Genomic DNA, 18,955 nt, shown 5'->3' with positions numbered 1-18,955 from the left:
CTCTCTCTCTCTCTCTCTCCCCCTCTCTCTCTCCCCCTCTCTCTCTCCCCCCCTCTTCCTTGACCAAGTTATCATTGAGTAGTCCATTGTTCAGCTTCCATGTGTATGTAGGCTTTCTGTTGTTTTTGTTGTTATTAAAGACCAACCTTAGTCCATGGTAATCTGATAGGATGCATGGGATTATTTCAATCTACTTGTATCAGTTGAGGACGGTTTTGTGACCGGTATGGTCAGTTTTGTAGAAGGTACCATGAGGTGTTCAGAAGAAGGTATACTCTTTTGTTTTAGGCTGAAATGTTCTATAGACATCTGTTAAAACCATTTGGTCCATAACTTCTGTTAGTCTCACCATGTCTGTTTAGTTTCTGTTTCCATGATCTGTCCATTGATGAGAGTAGGTGTTGAAGACTCCCACTATTATTGTGTAAGGTGCAATGTGTGCTTTGAGTTTTAGTAAAGTTTCTTTTGGATTTATGAATGTGGGTGCCCTTGCATTTGGAGCATAGAGATGTTCAGAATTGAGAATTCTTCTTGGTAGATTTTTCCTTTGATGAGTATGAACTATCCTTCCTTATCCTTTTTGATAACTTTTGGTTGAAAGTTGATTTTTCAAATGGCTACTCCAGCTTGTTTCTTGAGACCATTTGCTTGGAAAATTGTTTTCCAGCCCTTTACACTGAGGTAGTGTCTGTCTTTGACAATGACGTGGGTTTCCTGTATGCAACAAACTGCTGGGTCCTGTTTACATATCCAGTCTGTTATTCTATGTCTTTTTATTGGGGAATTGAGTCCATTGATGTTAAGGGACATTAAGGAAAAGTGATTGTTACTTCCTGTTATTTTTGTTGTTAGAGGTAGAATTATGTTTGTGTGGCTATCTTCTTTTAGGCTTGTTGAAAGAAGATTACTTTCTTGCTTTTTCTAGGGTGTGGTTTCCCTCCATGTGTTGGCGTTTTCCATCTATTATCCTTTGTAGGGCTGGATTTGTGGAAAGATATTGTGTAAATTTGGTTTTGTCATGGAATATCTTGGTTTCTCCATCTATGGTAATTGAGAGTTTTGCTGGGTATAGTAGCCTGGGCTGGCATTTGTGTTCTTGTAGGGTCTGTATGACATCTGCCCAGGATCTTCTAGCTTTCATAGTCTCTGGTGAGAAGTCTGGTTAATTCTGATAGGCCTGCCTTTATATGTTACTTGACCTTTTTCCCTTACTGCTTTTAAAATTCTTTCTTTGTTTAGTGCATTTGGTGTTTTGATTGTTATGTGTCTGGAGGAATGTCTTTTCTGGTCCAGTCTACTTGGAGTTATGTAGGTTTCTTGTATGTTTATAGGTATCTCATTCTTTAGGTTAGGAAAGTTTTCTTCTATAATTTTGTTGAAGATATTTACTGGCCCTTTAAGTTGGGAATCTTCACTCTTTTCTGTACCTGTTATCCTTAGGTATGGTGTTCTCATTTTATCTGGATTTCCTGGGTGTTTGGTGTTAGGAGCTTTTTGCATTTTTCATTTTCTTTTCTTTTTTTAAAGATTTATTTATTTATTATATGTAAGTACACTGTAGCTGTCTTAAGACACTCCAGAATGTGTCAGATCTCGTTATGGATGGTTGTGATCCACCATGTGGTTACTGGGATTTAAACTCAGGACCTTTGCAAGAGCAGTCAGTGCTCTTAATCGCTGAGCCATCTCTCCAGCCTACATTTTTCATTTTCTTGGACTGTTGTGTCAATATTTTCTATGGTATATTCTGCACTTGAGATTCTTTCTTCTATCTCTTGTATTCTGTTGGTGATGCTTGCTTGCATCTATGACTTCTGATGTCTTTTTTAAGTTTTCTTTCTCCAGGGTTGTCTCCCTTTGTGATTTCTTTATTGATTCTATTTCCATTTTGAGATCCTGGATAGTTTTGTTCAATTCCTTCACCTGTTTGGTTGTGTTTTCCTATAATTGTTTAAGGGATTTTTGTGTTTCCTCTTTAAGGGCTTCTATCTGTTTACCAGTGTTCTCCTTTATTTCTTTAAGGGAATTATTTATGTCCTTCTTAAGTCCTCTCACATCATAATGAGATGTGATTTTAAATCAGAGGCTTGCTTTTCTGGTGTGTTTGGGTATCCAGGGCTTGCTGTGGTGGGAGAACTGGGTTCTGATGATGCTAAGTAGCCTTGGTTTCTGTTGCTTATGTTCTTGCACTTGCTTCTCATCATCTGGATATCACTGGTGTTAGCTGGTATTACTGTCTCTGACTGTGGCTTGTCCCTCCTGCAAGCCTGTGTGTCAGTACTCCTGGGAGACCAGTTCTCTTCGGTATGAATTTGGGTATGGAGGGCTATGGCACAGGGTCAGCTCCAGGCACAGAAAAAAACCAGAAGGATCATGTCCCAGGCTCTTCTTGGTTTCTGTCTCCTGAGGTCTCTGGGCGGGCCCCTCTGTGCAGAAGTGGTGGTCTTACCTGTGCTCACAGGTGTGTCAGCACTTCTTGGAGACCAGCTTTCTTCAGGCAGTATTTGGGTATGGAGCACTGGCACAGGATCAGCTCTGGGCTCAGATGGAACCCCGCAGAGTAGTTTTTAATTTCTCCCTGACACTTAAGTTTTGCCTTCTTCAATAAATGTATATGTGGCTGCCTTCCACGCTGAGGAGGTCTTTGAATCTGAAGATGTAATTTTAATTTATTGTTGAGATTTGTTACTTTTATCTGTCTGGCTTTATTAGGTTTATAAGATGAAAATTAGAGCTTATTTTAGCAAATGTAATAAGAGCTCTGGTTTTTCTGTAGGATCAAAGAAGACATTCTGGGTCAGCAGTACTGGTTAGTGGCGAAGCAGGCATCATGAGCAAGCACAGAGAAGGCTGCTTGAGGGGACAGGTACAGAAGCCATTGTTTTATTTTTCTATTACACTAAACTTGAGAGATGGATTACATCTGTGAATACAGGTTGATGGACATACACTGCTTGCCTCATTACCAGAATCTCTTGTTCAACTCACAGTACAACTTTTCAAAATGACTTTACTTTAATTCAGAGCAAGACAGTAATTAATTTGAGGCAAAATCTGGGTAGCCCATGCCAGTTTGGAATTCACTATGTGGTTCAAGACCACTTCCAATTTGTGATCCTCCTGCCTCTTTTTCCTAAACACTGAAATAACAGGTTTAATCCAGAACAGTGTGTTGGATCCCATGGAACAGGTAATTGTGAGCCACCTGACATGGGTGGTAGGAATTGAATTAAAGTCCTCTGTGAGAGCAGTATGCACTTTTAGCTGCTGTACCATCTCACCAGCTCTGTTTTTTGTCTGTTTTTGAAGTAACAAAGTATGGCATGACACTAATTTCTCTACTAGAGCTGGCTTCTCCCTTTTGTAATCAACATACTGTTAACCTTGATCATAGAAAGCTAATTTTAGCATGCAAAGCAACATGGTTTGAGCAATAGTGTTAGAAAAGAATAGTGGTACATCTAACTCTTCTCAAATCATATATCAAGTAGTACTAGCCACAGTATTTTAAGTTTAAAGTTGACCCATTCTTTTCCCCTGAGACCTTGGGCTTTTTTAGGTCCAAGGCATAATCTTACTTGTCACTGTATCTAGTGACTGGGACAATAGTAGTGCCTAGTAGATGCCTAGCAATATATGATGCATATGTTTACACATGTTCACTGTAGCACAGAAGGGAAGTCCAAGGAAAAGGACATAAAAGCAGCAATCAAGCCAGTGCTGTCCATGGGACCTCAAGGTTGAAATTCAGCAGAATTTCTAAAAGCTTTCTCATCATAGAGATACTCTAGAGCTAAAAATTTCTTTAAAAAAAAATTCCAGGCCAGGTAGTGGTGCACTTCTTTAATCCCAGCACTTGAAAGGCAGAAGCAGGCGGATCTCTGAATTGGAGGCCATCCTAGTGTACAAAGTAAATTCCAGGATAGTCAGGGATACACAAAGAAACGATCTCCAAAAAAAGAAAGAAAAAAAATCCAAAGTAATCATATTCCTTTACAAAATACACTTGTGAATTTAATGAGCTCCTAATTTGCATAAAATGAACGTTATATAGGAAGGTTAGCAAAAAATCCTGACATAAATCCTAACTTATGTAGGAAGAAGTCTGCCTCTCTCTCAAGACTTCAGGAAACCACAAGTATTTCTTTGAAACTGAAACCAGGGTCTCAAGATTTAAGACCTCAAACAGTTCCTAGAGACAGCAGGGATAAGGCTCCACAGGGAAGGCAGGGTATAAAAGGATTAGTAAATAATCAGACCTACAGACTGATATTTATTATACATCTGTTGTGTGTGAGGCAGTATAATCAAGCTTTAATTATTAATCCTAACATAAAAACCCTTATAATTCAAACCAATACTAAACAAGTAGAAAAATTAATAGCAAACAATTTTAATAACAACTCATCAGTGATAAATCACCAGGTACTACTTGTTTAGCGCACTGAGGAGACAGCTCTGTGGGTGAAGTGCTTGCTGTGTACAGCTAGTATCTGAGTTCAGATACCCACACCCACACCCAGCCAGGTGTGGTGATAGCCACATAGAATCTCAGTGCTCATACTGAGAAGATAGAGATAAGAAAATCCTTGGATGTTCCCATGCCAGTTAGCTTTGTGTACATAGCAGAAAACAACAAAGACCCTTCCTCAAACAAGGTGGCCATCAAAGACTAGTGCCCAAGATTGTCTCTGGTATGTATGTCATGACATTTGCACACAAGCATTCACACACACATGTGCATATACCCCCTTCTCTCTTTCTCTCTCTCATACACACATACACCCCCACACACACACTCTCTCACATACACACTCTCTCACACACATATATACTCTCTCTCACACACACTCTCTCTCTCTCTACACACACACACACACACACACACACACACACACACACACACACACAGAATGGGGAAAGGATTGCGGAAGACACCCTGTGTTGGCCTTTGGCCTCCACTTGAACCTGCTGCATATGCATGTATATCACATGAAGCTGTAATACACATATACACAAACACATGAACACATACCAAAAGATAAGTTAGTTTAAAGGGATGGTCAAGGGTATTCTTCCTTTGGAACACCTCCTTGTCTTGGGAGCATTTCCCCACTTTTCACTAGTAAATCTAAATTTGACCTACTCAGAAAAGGAATAATCAGTAAGCCTGATGTGGCTTATAACAGTAATCCCAGCCCTCAGCAGTGTGGACCAGCATGGGCTCTGGTGTGGGGTTTGTCACTCTGAAAAATCCAAAACTTAAATAACAAAGGAATAATCAGTAGCATTTTAAAAACTCCTACTATGGTGTTATTCAGCACTCTGTTAAATTCAACAATTTAGGCCGGACAGTGGTGGCGCATGCCTTTAATCCCAGCACTTGGGAGGCAGAGGAAGGTGGATTTCTGAGTTCAAGGCCAGCCTGGTCTACAGAGTGAGTTCCAGGACAGCCAGGGCTACACAGAGAAACCCTGTCTCGAAAAACAAAAAACAAACAAACAAAAATCAACAATTTAGGATATCTTGTATATATGCTTTTTGGTCAGCAGTATGGGAAGTTTAACAATTATATTTAAAAAGAAGAGATTTAAAAAAATTGTCAGTCATTTTTAAAATTAAAATTAATATCATTTACCTGTACTTGAACTTTACCTTTTTTTTTTTTTTTTTTTTAAACAGAAGCTATGAATACTCCCCTTTCTTGGAGAAATGTAACTTTATCCTATTGAAAATGACGTCTTCCCAACACCTGTACTTTATCTTTTGAAGTATAAGCTACTAAATAAATCTGACTTCTATGGTTATTATAGTTCTACATTTGTCCCTAAGTATTTGTGGAGAAATGGCCCTAGTACCATTGTGGGCTTCAGAGTCCATGGAGTATTTATATATCATTTGTTCATGCCATCCTGCATTCTGTAAATCATTGCTACTAAGATAAAGAAATAGCTGTTTAACTCTTTTTGCTTAAGGAAAAGTGACTGGAAAGATGCATATTTGGAACATACCCAATGTTTTTCTGAATATTTTCCGTCCATCGTTGGTTTAATATGCAAACAATTTACAGATGTAGAGGCTGACTGCATTTTGGTAATTGTTTGCTTATAAAGTTTTTAGACCAAAGGTCTTAATATTGTTTATCATTGTCCAAATAGATTTGTTGTTTTCCTTGTATACCTATGATCTTTAAATTATATTTTAATAATTCAAATCTCTCTCAATGTTTTTAACTTTTTTTAGGTTTAAATAAGCCTCTTCAGCAGTGTCCCTCACTGATGGAGAATTACTTCCAAGCAGAAGCTTACAACCTGGACAAGGTATTAGATGAATTTGAACAAAATGAAGGTGAGGATTTACATTGGGAAATCCACTTGGGTTTATGAGATAGAGACTATGAGAATTAGAGTATAAAGTTCTTTAAAAAAAAATTTAAGGGTTTGGAAAGATGGCTGAGCAGTTAAGAGCACTGGCTGCTCTTACAGAGGACCCAGGTTCAATTCCCAGTACCTCTGTGGTGGCTCACAACTGTCTGTAACACCAATCCCATGAATCTGATGCCCTCCTCTGGCCTCCACAGGCACTATATATGCAACTGATACACAGAGATACATGCAGGCAAAACACCCATAATGAAATAAAACAGGTGTGATGATGTAAGGACAATAATATGTAATATATTTAAAGGGAGAAATAACATCTCTTAGCATTATGAGCCAGATACTTAAATATTTTAAACTTAATGTTTAAAACAATTTCAGGAAGGTAATTTCTCATTTCTTGTTACTTTATTTCCTAATTTAAGGGGAAAGTATATGGCAAATGTCCAGGCCTATAATCCTAGTACTTGGGAGCCAGAGGCAAGAGGATATCACAAATTCAAGATTAGCCTAATTCATATAGTGAGTTACAGATCAGTTAGGGCCACATAGATAAAATCTGTATTACCACCTCCCCCCCAACCCTCAAACCCAGGTATGATGCATGCCTATAATTCCAACACCTGGTTAGTTGAAGGAGGCAGGAAATCAGGAATTCAAAGCTAATCTTAGTCGGATAGTGAATGTGAAGCCAGTATAAGCTTCATGAAACTTGTCAACAGAATGAAACACATACATGCACACACGCACACACGCACGCACACATGCACACACACACCATACATCACAAATGTACTACATTAGGTAACTAAGATGTCCAGGTAATAGGTAAAACCCAACTGTTCCTATTTCAGTAATATTATTAAATATCCTTATAAGAAATATATTTCTTTTGGGATACTTATCCCCATCCTTTTGGGGTATTTTTCAGGATTATTCTCCTGGAACTTACTCTGTAGACCTGGGACCTTGAACTCGGAGATCTGACTGCCTCTGGAGTGCTGGAATTCAAAGCATGCTCCACCACCATCAGCACCTAACTTTTTTTCAAGATATGGTCTCTTTTTTCAACCCTATGTTTGCCTTAAACTTGTCCTGTAGCTGAGGATTACTTTGAATTTCTGATCCTTTTATTTCTGCCTCTATAGTGCCTACTGATGGTGTGCCCCATGAGGCCTAATTTTGGGTGGTGTTTGGGATCAAATCCAGGCCTCATGAATGCTACATAAGCACTCTATCAACCAAGTTATATACCTATCGCTAAGCCTGTTTAAACAACCTGAGGTTCTATGGCTTTCACTATCTTCCTTGTGTTACTTTGTTTCATTGTTCTATAGGCTGGTTATTTTCTTCACCCAAACCGATTTATTTGTTGTTCTCTTAAGTCTTTTATGCGATGTTGTGTTTTTCTTGGTTTCCCTATTTACAAATCCTTTACTTTTGATAAAATGCTTGCAACCTAGTCTAGTTCCTCCTTTTACTGAACTCAGGTTTATTTACCCATCCTAGAATTTATTTTGTATTCTTACAAAAATAATCATCTTTAATACATCACTAATTAGCTATTCATGTATATTATATCTATCTTAGTTCCCCAACTACATTATATACTTTGTAGGGGCATAAGGTATTATTAATCTTAATGCTACACAAATCATATGCTTTTATTTATATTTGCTTTTGTACATTTATTACCTACTACACACTAGACACTATTTAATGTAAGCCTTCCGCTGAAGGAATGAAATGGTTTCTGCCTTTAGGAATCATTCAGCGGGTGAAAGAGAAGGTAAATAGCCTGTTGCATTACAGTATAGTAATTACAGTATAGTAAAATCCTTAATCAGGCCCGTAGGTGCATTGAAGGTTAGTGTTAGCAATTATAACTGTCTAATTTTAGCACCATGGTTATCGTTTACTGAAGGGAGATAGATGACAAGGCACTGTGTGTATTTGTTTTTATTTATTTAACTTATTTAGATATACAAAAATAGCACTATAACTTGAGAATAACTTAGCTTATCATAGTTATGATTTGTTACAAAAGAAACAAACAATAGATGAAATTGTTTATTGGTACACTAGAAATTGATTTAATAAAAATTCTATTTTCCCAAATTTCCTTATGTAAGAATATAAATATGAGCTTAAATAGTAACATTATTACAAGAAGAATTTCACATGCTATATCAAACTTTTAAAGAAAAACTTTATGTGAAAATTTTAGATATATAGAAATTATACTGGATGTGGTGGTACATACCTTTAATCCCAGCACTTGAGAGGCAGAGGCAGGTAGATCTCTGTGAGTTTGAGAGCAGCCAGATCTACATACTGAGTTCTAGGACAACCAGGGCTACATAGAGGGACCCTGTCTCAAACAAAACAAAACAGTCAGTGCACTATAACTCACAATCAGCAGTAATTAGTATACTGCCTTTTTTATTTAATTTATATTTTTGTCTGCACCTCTGTTTCATTTTTAACATTTTGGAGGCTTTTGGTGTATGCACCCATGAGTGCCTCTGTGTGTGTGTGAGAGAGAGAGATAGAGAGAGAAAGAGAGAAAGAGAGGGAGAGAGAAAGAGAGAGAAAGAGAGAGAGAGAGAGAGAGAGAAAGAGAGAGAGAGAGAAGGAGAGAGGGAAAGAAGGAGAGAGGGAGAGAGAGAGAAAGAGGTGGGGAGAGAGAGAGCTTATGGAAGTTTATGAACATAGATGGATGCTTGTAGAGACCAGAGGTCAACATTTTATCACTTCCTCAGTGATCTCTTTGCTTTTTAAAAACAGATTTCTTACTGCTCCCAGAATCTGCTTGTATGTACTCTCCACAGCACTGGGGTTACAGTTGTATGCCACCATACCCCAGCTTGTGCCTTACTATTTTAAATAAGTGCTGCATCTAATAGGTCTTCATGCTTACACAGCTACCCCTTTGTCCACTAAGCCATTTCCCCAGACTACTACTACTTCTACTACTACTACTACTTCTTCTTCTTCTCTTCCTCTTCTTCCTCCTCCTCCTCCTCTTCTTCTTCCTCCTTCCCTTTCTCTTCTTCCTCTCCTTCCTCCTTTTCCTCCTCCTTCTTCATAAGGTCTTCTATATTGCCCAGGTTACCTTCAAACTCAGGCTATAGCCAAAGATGACCTTGAACTTCTGATCTTCCAGCTTCCTACTTCCTGCCTTCACCTCCCTACAATTGTAGGTATTTGCCAACACATTCAGTTTATGCAGGATAGGATGTCATACTGAGGGCTTAGGCACTGTTAAAACTGAGCTAAATCTCTAGGCCCATTTAAAAAAAAAATCTTTTTCAAATAAGCTTTATATTCACTAAAATACCTAAATTTTATTATACCAGGTTTTTTTGTTTGTTTTTGGTTTTGTGCTGTTTTGAGACAGAGTCTCACTTTGCTTTCAAGATGGCTTGAAATCATTGACTCAGTTGTCCTTCCACTTCAGGCTCCCAAGACTACAAGGTTTATTGTATAGTTTAGCAAATGGAGCTATCCATGTAACCCAGACCCCAATCATGTAGATTAGAGAGCATTTAATCTCCATAGAAAATTTCTCACTCAGTTACTAGTCTCCACTACTGTTCATTGTCTGTGCCTTGTCTTATACACAGACAATCCAAAGTTGCTTCCCCATTCCTGGTTATATAGGTCAATTTAATTGTGTTATTATTTATCTCAATCTAATAACAAAATTAAATTGGCATAAAATTCTTTTGTTATTTGTTTTTTAAGACAGGATTTCTCTGTATAGCTCTGGCTGTTCTGGAACTCATAGAGATCCCCCTGCCTCTGGCTCACAAGTGCTGAGATTAAAGGTGTGCACAACCACTGCCCAACTTTGTTATTTGAAATGTTTTGAGGCATTGCCATTTGATGACAGATAATTACAGGGCATTGTCTTAAATGTTTTTTTCTTATGTCTAGCTAAAGATTAGATACTGCCATATTCTGGGAACATTTTCTCCAAAGCATAGTTGGAAATATTTGTCAGATAGCCCTTAACTACTTACTTACTTAGCTACTTTTTACTGTTTCCAGCAAACTTACTGTAATTACTTTTTTTTCCTTTAGATGAAACAGTTTCTCCTACTTTATTGGATACAAAGTGGAATAAGATTTTAGATCCTTCTTCTCATCCATTGTCTTTTAACCCTGCATTAGCCAATGTGAATGAACCTATACTTTCTAATGAGACAGGACCACAGCTGAAAGTCTTCTCTCTGGCTGGCTCAGCTCCTCTTACAAGGGAGGTAAAAGATCCCTGTGCTAACATACAGGACTGTAGTCTAAATCCAGAGATTGACACGATGTGGATTGATGAAAATGCTGTGGCAGAAGACCAACTAATTAAGAGAAACTATAATCAAGATGATCAATTTAGTGCCGTTGAAGTGGGAGAGGAGAAATGTGGAAGCCTCACTTGTCTGCCAGATGAGAAGAATGTTCTGGTTGTAGCTGTCATGCATAACTGTGATAAAAGGACATTGCAAAGTGATTTGCAGGATTGTAATAATTACAATAGTCAATCCCTCATAGATTCTTTTAGTTGTTCATTGAATAATGAAACTAGACAAACTGATGAATTTAGTTTTAGTATGAATGGGTCCGCGGAAAAAAGTATAAACTCAGAGAAACAAATGGATGCTTTGAATAAACCAAAACCAGAGAGGGATTCTCTTAATCATCTCTGTGCTGCTTCATCTAACAGTGCAACCAGTATCTCTTCCCCTTCAGAATTAAAGAACGATGGAAATGTAGATAGAGACCCATCTACATCTACAGTTATAAGCTTGGCAATTAATTCATCCCAGGGAATGGATGGAGGGCCTGCCATTAAAAAGCAAGAGAATTATATGCCAGATGAGGACCTTTCTGGCTCAAACAGCTCTTCTAGGACAGATCTAGGGAGCTCAAACTCCTGTTCCCACTCAAGTGAGGAGCTCTTAACAAAAACAGAGCCAGCAGAGGAGAGGACCGCTGAAGACTCCCTTCCATCTGGCTTATCGTTGGCTCTCAAGCCAGATACTCCTGCTTTATCTGGAAGGGACAGTTGCGAACAGTCTTCAGATTGTCTTGTGTCTAGTGAAACTAGAGTTGATGAAGATGAAGGTAATGACTCTAAGATGACTAATTTGAAATTAACGAAGCTAAATGAGATGAATGATAGCCAAGTAAATGAAGAAAATCAAATGGTTTTACAGATTAGCCAACCTGAGCATGCTAATAGTGGAGGAGAGTGTGTTGGAATGGCAGATTCAGATCTAGATTTCAAAGGAACTGCCATGAATGAAAGTGAAAGATATGATTTCTCCACTGTTAATGATGCACCAGCAGCAAATTCTCTATCTAATAGTTGTGATTCCTATGGAATGCAGAGCCCAATTGTATCTTTTGTTCCAAAGACTTTACCCTCCAAAGAAGATTCAGTAACAGAAGAAAAAGAAATAGAAGAGAGCAAGTCAGAATGCTACTCAAATATTTATGAACAGAGAGGAAATGAGAATGCAGAAGGGAGTGGACTACTTTTAAACAGCACTGGAAATGTAATGAAGAAAAATTATTTACATAATTTCTGTAGTCAAATCCCATCAGTACTTGGGCAATCTTCCCCCAAGATAGCAAACCTGCAATCTATTAGCGTTCCTTTTGGTGGTGCAAGACCCAAGCAACCTTCTAATCTTAAACTTCAGATTCCAAAGCCATTATCAGACCATTTACAAAATGACCTTCCTGCAAACAATGGAAATAATAGTAAAAACAAAAATGATGTTCTTGGGAAAGCAAAACTAGGGGAAAACTCAGCAGTCAATGCATGCAGTGCAACTTTGGGAACCATCTCTGTGACTGATACAAATGGGGAACATTTAGAAAGTTATGAGGCCGAGATCTCCAGTAGACCATGCCTTGCATTGGCTCCAGATAGTCCAGATAATGATCTCAGAGCTGGTCAATTTGGAATTTCCTCAAGGAAGCCATTTACCACCCTAGGTGAGGTGGCACCAGTATGGGTACCCGATTCCCAGGCTCCAAACTGCATGAAGTGTGAAGCTCGGTTTACATTCACCAAAAGGAGGCATCATTGCAGAGCATGTGGGAAGGTAAGTTACATTTATCACCTCAGGAAGTTGGCATAGTTTGTAATGCTGAACAGAAATTAAAGCAGGATTATGTGAATGTACTTCTAGTTTGAGATGACATTATAAATAACCTTTGAAAGCCCAGTTTTAGTGAGTGCCTATATACAATATGAGCTTGCTGATTCTTGTGGGTATCTTTTTTTTTTTTTTTAATTGCTGTTGGAAAGTATGCTGTCTCAGTTTTCTGTGAAGAAAAGAGAATTGAAAATTAAGGAAGTGTTTACTTTGTGGTTTTTACATTAGGAGGTACTTGTAGATACAGAATTAATGGCATGGTTTGAAATAAGGATTTCTTCTTTCAACTTAGGACATATTTGTGATTTACTTCTTTTTTGTTATTATTGAGTGTGGCTGTGTAACTCTGGCTGATTTGGAACCCCTTTATAGAGACCAAGCTATCCTCAGACTTGCATCAGTTCTCCCACTTCTGCTTCCTGAGTGTAAAGAATTAGACAGTCCAATTCCTGTGGTCAGTGGTTGATTTTATTATATTTTGGTGGGTTTTTTTGTTTTTTGTTTTGTGTGTGTATGTGCGTGTACACATGTGTGCGCGTGCATGTGCGCACGTGGTTTTTCGAGACAGGGTTTCTCTGTATAGCCCTGGCTGTCCTGGAATTCACTCTGTAGACCATGCTGGCTCTGAACTCAGAAATCTGCCTGCCTCTGCCTGCCAAGTGCTGGGATTAAAGGCGTGTGCCACCACCTCCCGGCAATTTTATTATATTTTATACTTAAAAATTAACTTACAGTGAGAATTTTTTTTAAAGATATGGTTATTTTTAATGAATGTCTGCCTGCATGTATGTGCATCTTGTTTTGCCTGGGATTCACAGAGGTCAGAAGGAGGCATTCCATCTTTTGGAACTAGAGTTACAGATAATTGTGAGCTACCATGTGGGTGCTGAGAATTGACTCCATGACCTCTGCAAGATCAGTGAGTGCTCTTAACTGCTGAGCTATCTCACAAGCCTGATTCTGTACTTGTTTTTACATAGTTTTTCATGTACCAAATGTTCTGAGGGTTTTTATAAATACATAACACATATTTTCTCCTATATGACTTGAGTGCAAATATTTAAAGGCTATGAAGATATTTCTTCTTATTAAGGATATAAGAATAATTTAATATTCCTTAGCTTTCTCCAAATTCTGTTAGTAGTATAATTCATTTTTAAATACTTATTTGTATTTGTATGTATATGTATGAATGTATGTATGTATGAATGTATGTATGAATGTATGTATGTATGAATGTATGTATGTATATATGAATATATGTATGTATGTATATATGAATGTATGTATGAATATATGTATGTATAGCACATATGTATGCATGCCTGTGTGCCATGGAGGCTAGAAGATGATATTAGATTTCCTAGAACTGGAGTTACAAGTGTTTGTGAACTGCCTGATATTGGTACTGGGAACTGAACTTGGGTCATCTGGAAGAGCAGCAGATACTTAGGGATAATCATTATTCTCCTAGCCTCCACAATTTGTTTTTTTAATAAGAATTGTAGCTCCATTACTCCTGCTTCTCTACCTTGCCTCTTGCCCCTTTGTTCCTCCTCTCTCCCCATTCCCTTCCCCGCCTCTCTCCACATGGTCATGGCCGGGCCCCTACTTCTCTACTCTCTCCTTCTCTCTGCCTTTCTGTGCCTCTGCTACCCTCTTAACTCCCCTCCCCATGCCCCAAATAAACTCTTATTCTATATTAAAAAAAAAAAAAAGAATTGTAAATATGGACCAGAAAAGATTTTATTTTTTTTAAAGAATGTGAAAATTTATGTGAGATTTAGATTCAAATATTAGCTTTGTTTCTATTAATTATGTAATTTATTAAGTTTTATAATATGTAACAAACAAAGCTAGTTTAAATACAAAGCTAGTATCAATAGGTTTCACTGGGCTATTGTGAAGACCATGAGGTTACAGAAATAACAGTAAGTCTTAATAGTTTATCTCTATTCTCCTTCTCATTTGATTTATCTGGTCATATGCTTTTAACATCAAGAAAAAGAATATCTAAACCTCAGCGATTTAGACAGATACAACGTTGATTTCACATAAGAAGCTGTAAGACACAGGTTTGTTTGCTGCAAAGTCAGGAATATGGAAATCTCTTGACATTCTTATGGTCTTGCATTATTAGTAGTTGAATTCCCATCAAGTTCACCTGAGAAACTTCCTAAGGGAAAAGAAACTGGCTGAGGGTCAAACAAGACTTCTTACTAGTTTCTTACTGCGGGGAAAGGAATCCTAGCATCTTCCATCAATTCTTGACCAGTTCTGGGCAATGGGCCTTATATCAGTTACTGGATTGAACCACGATTAGCTTAATTGTTACTTATTTCCTAGGTCTTAGCATAGTATAGCCTGAACAAAAATGTGTTAACATATAAAGGGGTAAAGTAGATCATGTGTAGACAGTTAGGAAAAATTACTTGGGGATGGGGAGATGCCTCTGTAAGTACAATGCTTGCTGTGCAAGCCACCATGACCTAAGTGTGCCTCCAGTACTCATGAGGAAGAAAGGAAAAAAAGGAAGGAAGAAAAAGAAAGAAGCCTGACATGGTAGAGAATACCTGTAATATCAGTGTTGGGAAGACAGAAATAGGATAATCCCTAAGGCTTGCTGCTATCCAGTCTAGCTCTGTCAGAGAGCTCCAGGTTCAGTGAGAGACCCTCTCTCAAAAGAATAAGGTGAATGACTGGGGAAGACATTTGACATCATCCCTTGCTGCTGTACACACACATGCTCACATACACACCCACATGCACACATACATACCCACATGCTCACATACACACCCACATGTACACATACACACACACTTGTACACATACACACCCACATGCACACGTGCATACCCATATGTACACATGTATACCCACATGTACACATACATACCCACTTTCACACATGCAGGTTAATATACACAAAGGGAAGGATTACTAGAAGGTAGGTAAGTCAGTGATGGGGTGAAGTGGGAAGCAAAAAGAAATTCAAGTTGAGAGTGATAGAGCATCAGAAGCCTTCCATTGACCTCTGTCCATACTTGCATACTCACTTGACTGAAACACCCATTCACACACACACACACACACACACACACACACACACAAAGTATATATATGTATAGTTTATATATATATATATATAATAGTATGTAAGAAAAAATAACACCCGGAAGAAGTAAGAGTAGTAAAAGTAAAACAAGTTTATCAGAAGAAGAGGTAAAGATTTAAAATACATCTGAAAGAGTTAGTAGGAAATTGTGAGAAGCTATTCATTACAATATGGGATTTACATCAGCCCTTTCTAAGTAGATAATCATTATAGTCTTCATCTTAGGTAGAATATAAAGTATTTATGGTAGTGTATTAGTCTTCATCATGGTGACTAAGTATTTGAGAGAAACAGTTCATGATTTCAGAGGGCTTAGACATGGTTGATTGGCTCCATTACTTTGAGCCTGAGGCAAGGCTGAACATCATGATGGCAGGACTGTGTGGAGAAGGAGGCTATATTATGATAGATTGGAACATGAAGGCCCAAAGGATCAGGTCTAGTGTTCAAAGACTCTGATGTGCTTCCTCTAGCTAGGCCCTATCTCTTAAAGTTTCTATCACCTCTCAAATTTGTGGTATCATCTGAGGACAGACATTTAGTGCATGAGCTTAGGTAGGACATTTAAACCACATCAGTTATGCTTTAGCAAAGTAATGAAATGTAGCTATATTTGTGTAGATTTTACTTTGCTTCTTTTAAATTACAGAGTATTAAAAGAATGTCTTAATTACTTTTCTGATGCTGTGATAAAACACCATGACCAAGGCAACTTATAGAAGAAAAAATCTATTTGACTTATGATTTGAGAGGACTAAGAGTTCATGAGGGCAGAGTGGAGGCAGCAGGAGACAGGTGGCTGAAGCAGCACATCTCAGACTGCAGACAGGAAGCAGAAAATGCAAACTCAAATGGCCTAAGTCGTTAGGTTCTCAAAACTATCTCCAGTGACATACTTCCTCCAGCAAGATCACAACTTCTAAACATCCCCAAACAGGGCCACCACCTGAGGACCAAACATCTAGATGCCCAAAAACAATTGGGGAAATTTATTATTCACACACCACAGTGTAGATACCAAGTGTCTTAGGGTTTCTATTGCTGTAATGAAACACCATCACCATAAGCAACTTGGGGAAGAAAGGATTTCTTTCACACTTCCACATCACAATCCATCATCTAGGAAATTAAGGACAGAAACTCAAAAGAGCAGGAACCTGGAGGCAGGAATTAACATATAGAAGCTCTGGAAGAATGCTGCTTATGGCTTGCTCCTCATGGCTTGCTCTTCCTGCATCCTTATAGCATCAAGGACTACCAGCCCAGGGGTACACCAACCACAGTGAGCTGGGCTCTCCCACATATATTATCAATCAAGTATAACTCAAACTAAATTTATTTTTAATTTACTTATTGGTATCTTGACTGAATAGAACAGAGAGCTACAGTAGGACTATTATGCAGATACTATGTATCCTTTAGCACTAGGATACATATGAAAAGCTCTGGATCTCCTGTTTCCTTTTCTGTATAGACTGTCAAGTCTAAAAGAGCTTGTGCAAACCTTTGTGCCTCGGACTTGGGGTTGAGGTTTGTTAGATGGTTCATCAGGTAAACCTGATAACCTGAGTTTGATCTCCAGAACTCATGTGGTGGAAAGGATGTACCCCTACAAGTTGTCTGCTGACTACCACACTTGCACTGTGTCATGTACCTCCCATCTCCCTCAGTAAAGTAAAACTAAGTAAACACACACACACACACACACACACACACACACACACGGAAAGGGAACAAAGATTTATGCTGTATGCTGACCACAGAGTTTACAGATACGCTGAGATCACTCAGTGGGAAGAATAGCCATTAAATACTTGAGTTGAGTGTATTTTCTAGAAGCCATCCTGTTAACAGAAATGCTTTTAACTGTATCAGGAAGAAGGCTACAGTTTAGGTTTTATTTTGCAATAAGCTTCCATTTCTGGTTAATTTACCATACAAGCTTCTTCATCAGGCATTTTATCCCCATTACTTAAATTAAAAATAGCTTGGGTGACACATACAAATATCAAAGTGGTGTATTGAAACATGATCTAGATTAATTTTTAATATGATTCTAGACAGGTTTTCTTCTCAGACATTTGAATTTATAGATACTTGAAAGAATGTTTATAAATATAGTTATAAATTATCATATCTTCTGTATGTGTCTGAAATGGCAAATAGCCAGTTTTTTATTTTATGCATTTATTCTTCCTAAATTTTATTTATGCCTTCTGGTCTGTCTGGGCTGGTGTCCTGAGCAGACCTTGGGCGCAAGCTCTGCAGCCAGTCCCACAACACCCAGAGGAAGCCCTACTCCCAGGCGCTCTAACAAGCCCAGAATCACAGGATCACAGAGACAGCTTGACTCTGAGGAGTTCTGATACAACCAGGATAACAGGAAGGACAGGCTCCAGTGAGATTTAGCAAGAGCAGGTAGCACTAGAGATAACCAGATGGTGGGGGGCAAGTGTAAGAAAATAAACAACACAAACCAAGGTCACTTGGCATCATCAGAACCCAATTCTCCCACCATAGCAAGTCCTGGACCATTACACCAGAAAAGCAAGATTCAGATATAAAATCACTTCTCATGGTGATGATACAGGACTTTAAGAAAGACATAAATAGCACCCTCAAAGAAATACAGGAGAACACAGGTAAACAGCTAGAAGCCCTTCAAGAGGAAACACAAAAATCCCTTAAAGAACTACAAGAAAACACAATCAAACAGGTGAAGAAAATGAGCAAAACCATCCAGAATCTAAAAATAGAAATAGAAACAATAAAGAAATGAGAAAGAGAGACAACCCTGGTGATATAAACCCTAGGAAAGAAGTCAGGAGACATAGATGCAAACATCAACAGAATACAAGAGATAGGAGAGAGAATGTCAGCGGCAGAAGACACCATAGAAAACATTGACATGGGGCTGGCGAGATGGCTCAGTGGATTAAGAGCACCAACTGCTCTTCCAAAGGTCCAGAGTTCAAATCCCAGCAACCACATGGTGGCTCACAACCACCTGTAATGAGATCTGACACCCTCTTCTGGTGTGTCTGAAGACAGCTATAGTGTACTTACATATAATAAATAAATCTTTAAAATATATATATAAAAAAAAGAAAAAGAAAAGAAAACATTGACACAACAGTCAAAGAAAATGCAAAAAGCAAAAACCTCCTAACCCAAAACATCCAGGAAATCCAGGACGCAATGAGAACACCAAACCTAAGGATAATAGAAGAGAGTGAAGACTCCCAATGTAATGGGCCAGTAAATATCTTTAACAAAATTATAGAAGAAAA

At 38.2% G+C, this 18,955-nt stretch overlaps 1 protein-coding gene across 3 annotated transcripts in view; it reads left to right on the top strand.

Annotated features, from left to right (window-relative positions):
• The window catches only part of Zfyve9 (zinc finger FYVE-type containing 9), a 162,376-nt gene that overhangs the window by 56,774 nt on the left and 86,647 nt on the right, over nt 1–18,955 (top strand). For all 3 annotated transcript variants that reach the window (XM_031378131.1, XM_031378132.1, XM_031378130.1), the window contains exons 2-4: nt 2,777–2,866; nt 6,244–6,348; nt 10,467–12,493. In XM_031378131.1, coding sequence (XP_031233991.1) covers nt 6,279–6,348; nt 10,467–12,493 — 2,097 coding nt within the window. In that variant the 5' untranslated portion in view covers nt 2,777–2,866; nt 6,244–6,278. The remainder of the gene's footprint in view (nt 1–2,776; nt 2,867–6,243; nt 6,349–10,466; nt 12,494–18,955) is intronic.

This window comes from Mastomys coucha, unplaced genomic scaffold, assembly GCF_008632895.1.
Source record: "Mastomys coucha isolate ucsf_1 unplaced genomic scaffold, UCSF_Mcou_1 pScaffold18, whole genome shotgun sequence".
NCBI lineage: Eukaryota > Metazoa > Chordata > Mammalia > Rodentia > Muridae > Mastomys > Mastomys coucha.
The sequence above is the reverse complement of the archived record's forward strand: the minus strand, read 5'-3'. Positions and strand labels throughout refer to the sequence as shown.